General features: G+C 36.5%; 1 protein-coding gene across 1 annotated transcript in view; it reads left to right on the plus strand.

Moving 5' to 3' along the window:
* Positions 1-2002, plus strand: part of trabd2a (TraB domain containing 2A) — a 66898-nt gene extending 64896 nt beyond the window's left edge. The window contains exon 7 of the mRNA XM_042509478.1: positions 1694-2002. Within this exon, the coding sequence (XP_042365412.1) occupies positions 1694-1898 (205 nt within the window). The 3' untranslated portion in view covers positions 1899-2002. The remainder of the gene's footprint in view (positions 1-1693) is intronic.
* Positions 2003-11928: the final 9926 nt, after the last annotated feature.

Here is an 11928-nt window from a genome sequence, read left to right on the forward strand (position 1 = left end):
CCTGTGATTTTCACAACGGAAAATCTTGCAATCGCTTTTCTTTAATATTGAATGTTACAATGCTGTGCCAAACTGCTGCTGCAGCCCACTGGTATGAGGAGATCCCGACTTCAGGAACTTGTGTGTTTGTTTTGCCTGGCCTCCTCCCAGTCAAAACCACACAAGCACTGCAGTCTCGGCATCAAACGGGAGAGCAGAAATTATTTAATTGCCAGACTTGTTTAGAAAAGGACAGATACAGAGAGACAGACAGGATGTTATTGGAAGAGAAAGAAAAAGAGAGTAGAAGCGGGCAGGCTGATTGGCTGTTGGTTTTTGGCCATGAGCTGATCAATGTGTTGCACACCCAGGAGTTTTGTATTTGTAAAATCTCTGCTGATTGGTTGGTGCTGTAGCAGTGAATTCCTTTGTCGAGAAATTTTCCTTTGTAGCCTCACCATCATTAATATTTCCATTGTTTTTTTGTCGTGCAGTCTGCATATTTTCTCTGGCAATTGTGGATGGTATGGGGATGTAGAGAAAGGCAGATTACTCCATGATTTTCCTTTCAATTCCAAAAACAGTGTAGAGGCTTAGCAATGCAAACATAGAACAGAAGGCGGCTTGATAAAAAAAGGATATATGTGGAAATTAGTCTGGAAATAATAAGGCTTTCCTCAGACTGTTTTTTTTTATTTTTTTATTTGATCCCAGAAAAATGATTACACACAGCTTGTTTGGACTGTCTCAGCTCTTCTTAAAAACATGTTATTGCAAACAGGACACCCACTTCTGCACTAAAATTTTTCTTAAAGTTTTTCTATACTAACCATGTGTAAAAAAGCAATAATCCAGTTTAAAACTGGGGAAAAAACACATCCTTAAGTTTTACACAAGCCCCCCAGGAAAACACATTCTCACTCCCAACTTTTCAAACATATACTTCTGCTCTATGCTCTGGGTACCCCTCCAACGTCAGTTATGGATTGCTTTTTAATTTACGCTTAATATGTACACTGTGCCTTTTCAAAATAAACCTCAGTTTTCATATTAAATTACACGTTAAAATAAATTGCATAGTCATGCATGAAAGTACATGACATCACCTGTATTTCCCAACTGAGTCCCAGCCACTTTAAATCTTACATGAATTAACCAAAACACTTCTACTATGTTTGGCAGAAAATTGTTTTCATGTAGGATGTAGAGAATATTTGTGAGGAGGCACTTAAAAGAGTAACTAAACCCCCCACTTTTGGCTTGAGTGCCTCCTCCCTGGAATATGAAAAAAGCCAAAAAAATTGGCAGGGCTGGGAGAGGGATAAGACATGCCCAGTCACCCAATCGTGCCACCTCTCGATCCACAGCTCCTCCCTGCACCCCAGCACACACACAAAGTAGTCAGTTGGTGAGAGGGTGGTGAGACAGTGGCAGCAGGGGGCTCGGTTGGTGATGAAATCAGGCTTCTTCTACCAGAATCAGCCAATAGCAAAATTCGATTGAGATAGCCACGTTTCAGCCTTAAGAGGACAGTCACCATATTTATACAAAATATGTATAATTTTTCTCATCAATCAACAGCACTACTATATACCGATACATATTGCTTTTCAACTGGAAAAAATAGTTTGGGGGTTTACTTAGTCTTTAAAAAGATGTATAAAGATTTTTAAATGCAATTTGTCCTTTTTATGCTCTTGTCTTTTCCCCACAGCACCATTGTCCAGTCTCCACCTCCCCCGTTGGTTCGCATTATCAATGGTTACATCACAGTGCAGCCACCTGACCGAGTCCACAGCCACTACAACTACCATCACACATCTTCAGGACCAACCACCTCCTCGTCCTCACCATTCTTACTTGTCTTCCTCTGCACATTGCTGACAGTGATCCTACAGACATGGACTGCGCTTCTCTAGTAGAGCATGAGTTGACTCTTCATGAGTGTAAACTCTCACATGTGGTTTCATGTATCAGCTCATGTAAAGCGAGGTCTGAAGGTTTATCATGAGACCTAGAGGAGGCTGCAAGGGAGTGTGGCGATTCCAGGAGACTGTGCACAAAAAACAAGCATGGAGAAAGGATGTGAAATCAGCCCTAGCTGTCAGGTAACAGTACACTCCATGGATGTTAGGTGAGATAACGTTTGTGTTGAATGGTAAATCATGTCAATAGAGCGTGCCTCTTACAAAGTGAGGCCTTGTTGAGCATGAACGTTTGGTTTTCGGGAGCATAAAGGTTTCATAAGGTTTCAGTTATTTTACACAGACTCAGCAGGAGCGAATACACAGAACGCAGCAGGAGAGAAAAGTGAAAGCTCACAAACAGGAAGTGTTATCGGATGTCTCGCTGACATTACACAACATGTCAGTTCCCTTATGGATTACAGTGTTACAATAGACATTCAACATTTAAACCTCTCAGAATATGAGATCTCAAGTGACTGTTCAGCGAATGAACACAAGAACATTGCTGAATATCAAATACCTTTAGAAAGTACAACTGTACAACTGGAACCATATGGCCTTTGTGTGCGTGTGTGTGTGTGTGTGTGTGTGTGCGCGTGTGTGTGTGTGCATGTGTGTGTGTGTGTGCTCGCGCATGCGTTTGTGTGAGACAAACAAAGTCTATTAGCTCTTAACCCCCCGTGGCCTTAAAAACAGGTGTTCCTCAGCAGGCCTTAATTTATTCTTCCATTTTAGAAGAATTTGTTTAATGTTTTACTTTGGGGGAAATTGTACATATTGTTTCTATATAGATGTATTTTAGAATTATAAAACAGTGAGAATTATCAAAAGTTTTGTTGTTGTTTATATAAATATATAAATAGATATGCAGTATATTTTTAAAAAAGAAAATGAGGAACTAACCACCATAGCCCAGTGTGTCTCACTGAAACTACATTTTCGAAAGGGACATGCTATTGTATTGTACTTTATGTATCAGTGTTATCACTCGCTTTGTTGTATGCGTCTGCTGAAAGGTTTCGCGTTGTTTTTTTTCATATAGAGATCATTTGTTTAATTTATTTAACTACTATAGTTTTGTTGTAGGCCTCATGAAACATTTCCAGTGTTTGTTTTTTTTTATATTTTTTGGAGTCACTATGATGTCCAAATGTGTTATTTCAAATGTTGACAAGTATGATTCCAAATGCATATAATGGTAATAAGAATATTTCAGTTTTAAATACATTAACCTGTCTACACAGGGAGACCGCCTGCAGCATAGTGCTTTAGGTCTTTCCTATTTCACTTATTACATGAGTTGATTGCAATAGTATTACCTTCACGGCAATAAAATATTTATCTAGATTAAATCTGATTCATCTTTAATACTTCACAACAAACAAATTAGTTAGAAATCAGTAACAAACTGCCAATGCAGCGGTACACCAGCAGCGCCTGTGTTCAGAGAGGTAAAATGACAATGTTTTTGTCAATGGAGTCCAGCTTTGAAGAGAGTATAGATAAGTTTCACTTTCAACAGATGTTTCGATATAGGTTTACTGTTGTTGAACTTGGACCCCAATCACTTAAATTTATCCCTTTTTTGGCTCTTTGTTCACTGGAGGCTTTCAAGAAAAACAAAGTTTTCCTCAGGACTTCAACGTAATGTGGGGTGAGTAATTGATAAATGAATGATCACTGGGGAGGTGAAGTATTCCTTTAAAAAATGGTCTCATTGAGTAGAAGGTTGAATTACAATACAAGTGTTTGAATCTTGCACCTCTGGGAGACTCGTGTAATTAGGCATGATGTTTATCTCACATATTTACATCATCAGAGGTAAATGCACGCATCACATTAAAATGGAATATGTCTCAAGGCACTTTGGGGCAGATTATTAATTGTTCATACACTGGTGTGGGATCACTACAGCATTACACTGGTTGTGGGTTCTGGCTGTTCTGTGTGAGTGGGTGTATATACACACACATGCTGCCCTCCTGTCCTGACCCAGGGTTCATGGCATGTTTATGTGAGGTTAATGTGCTGTGATAAGGCTGCTATTAGAAGCTGTTTGATGTGTGCATGTGGTCCGACACAAACAAGGCAGCTGCTCCACCAGCCCATGTCGATCTTGAAGGAAACAAACAGGAAACCAGAGGTAACGGACTCTTTAGATGTACAGGAAATGAGAGTTAATTGATTTGTTATATCAACAGGAAAAGAAAGCTAATTGACTTGTTGGTTTGTGCTTTGATTTTGGAGTGACCGTGTGCCAGAGGAGGTCAAAGAGGTCCGAGTATAACTGCTGTGTACGAGCGATGCTGTGACAGGAAGCACAAAAATTACATGGATAAACAGTGTGAAGAATGAGAAGTAAGTGATTCCAACCTCAAAGTACTTACTGAGATGTATCTGACCTTTTCAGCTTTGTTTCATTTCTTACATTTTTCGGGATGCACCTCGTAATACAGTTAATTTCTTTATCTATTTTTTCCTCCACTAAGAGAGGAGGAGTTCCATTAGAGTCCAGGCATTTAGCTTAGTGAAAGGAATTCCAGTAAATGCAGTGAAATCAATAATTGAGCTTGACAGCAACATAAAGGTAAATTATGTCACTTGATTGCTAACTTACAGCTAGAATGCAAAGGCCATCACAGACTTATCAAATTTAACTCAAACAGCATCTGGTCTCCCCTCTATGAATCATTAAGGCCTTTACCTGCATTTGTAATTTGTCCCTCCAACAAATTAAACCTCTAACTTTTTTCCTTTTAATCCTATGTTTAAATGCACACGTGGCACATCTGTAACTTTCATCGTATGCTTGTGTGCTGGAGATAAAATTGTGCAAAAAAAAAAACTGATTTTGTAGCTGAAGTCATAACTGTAGCCAATGCAAACTGCACAAAAAACATTAAAATCACATCAGGTTAAAAACAGTATGTGACTCTAAACGAGATCATTCCTCTGCTTCGTGTAACTCGAAACTGTCCAAACAACAGACCTTGTAGGTCACTCAGTCATTCCGTAAAAGAAGAAACAAACAAAGGTGCAGGTCACTCTGCTAATTGCCTTCTGTTGAGTGCTTTTGCTGACAGATGTTACAGCTCATTTACCATCAGAAACATTGTATAAAGAACGATGTGAATTCCATAAATCAAACTGAGTATGCTCAGGCTAGACATGAACCTGAGATCAAGATTAAGCCTAGTTGTGTAGTGGAGGATATATGCAGGTATAAGGTGTATACCCAATTCTTTTTTTGGTTGCTTACAGCATACCCACTTACCAACCTAAAAGCCATTGTAATATATAGGAGAGAATACTAAGGTGGTCAACAGGAGCAACCGTGCTGCAAATAGACAAAATACAAGCAAATTAAACATCCGTATCAATTTGAATACACATGCGCAGAATTTAGAGAACACACTTCAAATCCCATAACACATTAAGAGAACGTGCTGCAAATCCCACAACAAAACACATTACGAAAATGCGCTATGATACATTGCAACACAGCAGAAGTGTTTTCAGAGGACACATAATAGTAATGCACAGAGATGATTTTATACAGTCTATGGTTACTGGAATCAGCCATTTAGAGATGTTGGAAAATGAGCTAAAATGGTAGTGTATTTTACTGCAGTCAACCCAACGTTCACTTAGAAAACGATGGTATAACTAGCTGCTACTTTTTTTTGTGGTTCTTGTATATGATAGGCATTACAGTAAGAGCATGTAAGAGTTGACCTTAAAATAAAAACTCCATTCCAGTGAATCATATTTATTCAACAAGTCAGTCAGTCAGTCAGTCAGTCAGTCAGTCTGTCATATTTAAATTATTATATACATGAACAAATAAATATATGAATGAATCAATGAATGAATAGATAAATAAATAAATGCACAAGTCCAATTTAATACACAAATAAATAGAAAAGTTAAATGAATAGATTTTTTTAAAAAAAAATTAGATAAATCTAAAAATATATAAATAAATATTTTTAGATTTTTAAATATAAATAAATAAATCTAAAATTAGACAACACATAATAACTTCTGCATTTCAGATTAAAATAGAAATCACTGAACAGTAGACAATTACTTTGCCTCAAATAATATATTTTAATTTTAACTTGCAAAACCTGTGTGCTGATAACAGGCCAGTCTAATTCCAGGCTCCTCCGATCCAGGAGTCCATTGCCTGCACACATGATAGACATGAATTAGTGTAGTATTTCAACTAGAACTAATTGATTCACCTTTGCACACACAAACAAAATTGTAACAAAAGTAATATCTATAAAAACAGGTGAATCTTAGACATTAAATCAGATCCATCATATAACAGAACCTTTTTTCTTCAATTTTTAAATTTCTTTTAAGGATCTGTTCCTACACTTTAGCTTGTGAGGTTTCTCCTCTCATTATCCCTTCATTCATCACATTTGTATGAAATAAATATGCTCCTGACAGACATCTACCCTTTAAAACACAATCAAATAAGAAAACGGTTCTTAGGAAAACACACCACATTGGACTGGTGGTGGGTTGCCAGATTGGACAAAGTAAACCTGTAGGAATTGAAAGCAGATGTCCATGCAGACGTCTGTTTCCTGTGGAGCACAAAAATAAAGACATAGCATTGAAAATTTTAGGTAGTTTATATCCTCTGAATAATTCTGGAAAAAGCTGGAGTCGTCCCCTATTCATTGCTGCCTGCCAGTATGACTAAAGACCTCATTAAAAATATCAGGTCCCTGGTGAAAAATAGGAAAATCACACCTTGTGATGCAGGGCTGCGTTTAATGAGGCAGAACGCGTGTACTGTAAAATGACTTATTTTGTTTTATTTGACAATTTTTCATGTTAAAAAGAGACACTGCAATAAAAATACATAAATAAGTATTTTAGAGAATAGAAACACAAATTTACTACTTGATGGACATGTTCCTGCAATTGATCCAGATTAATCAGTTAAAGTTACCTTTTTATTGTGAAGACATCATTTCAGCCATTATTAACAATGCACTGAAAAATTCGTTCACCCATTTACACTTCATATATACAGCCAGTACCTCTTTACATTTTGAGCCACAAGGTCAAATCACTTTCCCATTGTTAAAACAAGCCTAACATGTTATTGTTTACGTGATGTATCACTGGTCAATCCCTCACAGTCTTGCACAAATAAGCCAACATGTGTAGAGTAAGTCTCAGTGTGACTATTATTACTGCATCACTGCATCAGTCTAAAAGAGTCATGGCAGTGTGCTGACTGAGACCCGTGGTAATAAGTGCTCTGTTGAGTCCTCTGTATATTTATATAGTAAATCTCCTCGGGGGTTATGTATAATATGTTATCAATGCAGGTTTGAGCTTTGACCAGTGGGAGCTCATAATGTAAACAACAGGATTTCTCCGTATTAGAAGACACTCTTTCCTCGGATTGTCTGTCAACATTTTAACACAGAGCACGTGTGTATGCATGTTCTGTCATCGCTTTTTTTTTATTCGATCTTTTGTTCAGTCTCTGCCTGCCTCTCTCACTCTGTTTCATCTCTCCTAATTCTTCAACCTCTCTGCAGTCTTGATAGACAGTTGACAACTTTCTCAAAAAGTCTCCCAGCTAATTATTATTTTCCTTATTTATAGCAGCAGTTTCTTTTGAGATTAACTGGTTGTTAAAACCATAGGGCAGTGATACTCAATTTACTGCCCAAGGGCCAAATCTAGTGCAGGTCCTAGCTAAGCCCCTAATTTCCTAAAATGCAAGTAATGTCCTAAAATACTTGAAATGTCTTAAAACCCTTATTAATGTACGAAAATCATAGCAAGCTCTTAAAATCCTATAAATGTCCTAAAATATTTGAAAGTTGCTCAAACCCCAGAAATGTCTTAAAATCCTGAAAAGAACCTGAAATCCTAGAAACGTCCTAAAATTCTTGAAATGTCCTAAAATCCTAGAGCTGGATAAAAATCCTAGAACCCTTATTAAATCCTATAAATGTCCTAAAATCATAGAAACTTGCTAAAATCCTGGAAATGTCCTAATATCCTGTAAATGTCCTAATATCCGGGAAATGTCCTAATATCCTAGAAACTCCTGAAATCCTAAAATTGGTTTTGAAAACCCCGAAAACCTCCTATTTGAGAAATGTCCTTAAGTCCTTGAAACATCCTAAAATTTGAGAAACATCCTATAATTAAAATAATAAAAAAAAAAATTTAAAATGTCCTAAAATCCTTCAAGTGTACGAAAATCCAACAAAATGCCCTAAAAATCCTAGAAACATGCTAAAATTATAGAAATGTCCTAAAATCTGGGAATTGCACTAAATCGAAAAGCTGCTGTGACAGGAGTCCAGGGCTTTGCAGAAGTGGTCCCCAAGTAAAACAAGTTGAAAATCCCTGCTACTGGGGGTCCAAAAAGGACACAAAAATACCTAAAATAACCATTGAAACCAACATTCTGCCTTTGTATCTGAAAGGTTGTTGTGTAAATCACTTATAAGGCCTCACCTCCTTTTCACAGCAGACATTTTGACATATTGCAATAGGCTAGCCTTGTCCAGCGTAACCCATACATGCAGATTTTGAGTGGTTTAGTTGATTGATATCCATTTTCACCCCTAATAGCTATACTCTAACTCTTAAGTTACCCCCCTCAGTTCCAGGAATGTTTGTTCAAGGTCAACACAGTCGCTGGGAGGGAAAAAAACTTATGCCGAAAGGTCATGATGTCTAACTAAAAAGAGATAATTAAGAAACCTGTTCTGTCAGAATCATACAGTGCACAGTCACTCATATTTACGGATAATTGTGTGGCTTTTACATAAATGTTACATCACACTTAACGCCCAGTTGCCCCACTCAGCAAAAATTACACACATTTGCTTTAAACTTGCTTTGCTCTGTGCCAACTCAAACACTTTCAAATTGTTTTCAATGAATTCTGTAATTTACATTATCTGGTATCAATTAATTGTCAACTGTTGCTTTGTTTATCTTTGCATTGTTATTGGATCAGCACCAACATTTGATAGTTTGTACACCTCCCAGCTACAGAGCATCAGCATGACTTATAAAAGGTTAAATTGTGTTGAAGAATGACACCGAGAAAGAAGACAAAGAAGATGAAGACGGAGAAGACAAATAAAAAGTAGATTAAAAAGATGAAGTCAAAGAAGAAGACGAAGAAAAAGAAGTAGACAAAGAAGACCAAGAAGAAGTAGGCAAAGACAAAGAAGAACGCGAAGATGAAGAAGCAGACGAAGCAGATGAAGAAGATGACAAATATCAAATATGGTAATGGCTGTGAAAGATTGTCATTGTTGTTGTTGCATGTGTACAATTGAAATGATAGAAACATCTGTCAGGTCAGTATAATGATGGTTGTTATGTTTATTTCTTGTCACAGGAATCTCAAGGGACTCAGTACATCTCCCGGGGTTTTAGACAAAGCACTTGTAATGAAGTTATGTGCAATGCTTCTCTCTGGTGGTGAGTCGTGGTACTGTGCTTCAGTTGATGGACCGCTCTCCATGAGATCTCTTGACCGATCAAGCTTTTGCTGCTTCCTCATCCTGACCAAGGTACGTAACAGACGACTGCTTCTTGATTCAGTTGTATATTTTTAGTGTTGTATTTTGTTGGATAGCTTCTGTAATTTCACAAATTGACAGATTTCCCCAATCCTTGACCAGACTACAGGCTCAGAAAAATCAACAGAGAGATGGAGGAAATACAGAAATTGGGCTTTTTTGACCCCATGAAAATGTTTGTTAGACATTATATAAAAAAATATTACATACAATATGTCACAGTACATACAAAGTACATGAAATATGATGAAATTTTCAATCAGTTTTTTCTTACATACAATAAGATCACATGATTTTTTTAAGCGACTTATATGATGATATATTCATTACACTTTTTAAGACATGCTTTACTATGCTATACTATGACATTTTATTACATTATTTATGACGGCATATTATGATATTTTACTATGACATACTGCTATCACTTATTTGTAACATACTGCAATTTTTTTTCACAAAACAGTATACAATAACAATTTTGAATATGTTATTTAGACATACTTTGACATTTTATATGACTTACTATATTCTATCATTTTTTAATACGTTTTTTATGTCACAGCTCAATGAAGTTTTTATGAAATTGTTTGCTATACTATTTTTGATGAAAAACTATCCAGTGATGCTAAAATGATTTTATTTTTTTTTCACAAAATACCATGCATTGTTATGCTATTTTGAAGTATATATGATTCAATGAGTTCACATAATTTTGAATAACACACTATACTGTAACTTTTCCATGCTATTTTGGATGAATTACTATACTTGCAATTTTTTCAAGGACTAAGGACATGCTATACAATGACTATTAATGCTACTTTGAACAACACATACTATGAAAATTTTTTGCAACAAAAATACCTACAAAATACCATACTACAGTATCACTTTTGCAACATCTAAAAATAGAGGGGTTTGTCACTTTGCAGTCCTACTGCGCAGCAGTGTGCAGTAAATTTCATCACACATTTTTAAGACTGCATTATTTTTCAAATTTTTCTATCTTGCATTTACATTTTATAGCAAGATGGACTACTGTACACTCATGAAAATACTCTAAAATGATAAAAGCATCTGTTTTTTTTGTTTTGTTTGGGTTTTTTTTTTCTAAGTTAAGCCTTTTGTCAATTTCCTCATCAGCTATAACCATTCAGGGCTTTTCTCAGTGGGACGGGCTGCTGACCTGCTTCTAATAGTTAGCTCAGTTTATTTTTAGTTTAGGAGTTTAATTTTCATACACACAAGGTTTTGTAGGTAACCGAATAATCTGCATAGATGTCCTCCTGTCCAAAACAAATGGACCTGGTCATTAAACCGGTAAAACACAAAATAAATCTGTGTGACAGCCTGCATGGGACGACAGGGGCAGTAGTTTAGAAATGCAAGCATTTTGCGCTCCTGTGTATGTTCCTGTATATTCCTGTTAAGTGATTTAGGTTTTTTTTCTTTAACATGTGCTCATTGTTTTTTTTCTCCCTCTTGTAGGCTGGCAGGAGAAACAGACGGCTGATGGATCGACCTTGATGTGTTTGTGGTATTCACTGAGTTCATTGAATAAAGTTTGCACACTTCAATTTTGTCACTTCATTGTACATACACACACAAAATTAGGTAGCAGCATTTTAATGTCAGAATTATTTTTCACATTGTATTTAAAATATTTTCAATTTGAAAGGTCCAACCTAAGTAAATAAAGGTCGTTGTTGACAAAGCCTTCTGTAAAATGGCAGGGTGCCACAGTTTTGATTAATTGTTCTGACATTGTCTGGTGGGCATTTTTGATTAATGCAGATGTCTCGGCGACATAGTGGCAATAAACAAGCGCTCTCCATGCTATGTCTTAAAGATGTAACTTAATATATTGGGCCGACATCGGCAAGACGTATGTTGAAATGGAAAATTAAGTATCAGTTTTCAACATCTGTTGAAAACACGACTGATACATGAGTCAGGCCGATATTCCTTGATTTCGACAGACGTCACTGCCAATACTGGTATTACCTGTTTCGGGACCACTTCACCTGATTTTTCGTCCAAAACGCTATATTGCTCAACCTTACGTGCCTTGATTGTTTTGCAATATCATAATCAGTGTCTAAACTGTATGAATCTACAGCGGAATGATATTTTTTGGCATAAATAAAATAAAATATCGGCTGATATATGTGTCTACTCTGCTGGTATAAGACTCATATGGTGTTGAAATAGAAATTACAGCCGATACTGAATTTTCCGTCATACAACTTGATATGAGTCAGGCCACTAAAAATTAAAAATTCAGTATTCAGTATATGAAAATTCAGGAGAAACCTCCTGATACTTACAGTGTTGTCAGCGCTCCCTTTAACTTTGTGCTTTGAACAGCATTCTTCAAAAGTCATCTGTCC

The sequence above is a fragment of the Plectropomus leopardus genome, chromosome 20 (genome assembly GCF_008729295.1).
Source record: "Plectropomus leopardus isolate mb chromosome 20, YSFRI_Pleo_2.0, whole genome shotgun sequence".
Taxonomy (NCBI): domain Eukaryota; kingdom Metazoa; phylum Chordata; class Actinopteri; order Perciformes; family Serranidae; genus Plectropomus; species Plectropomus leopardus.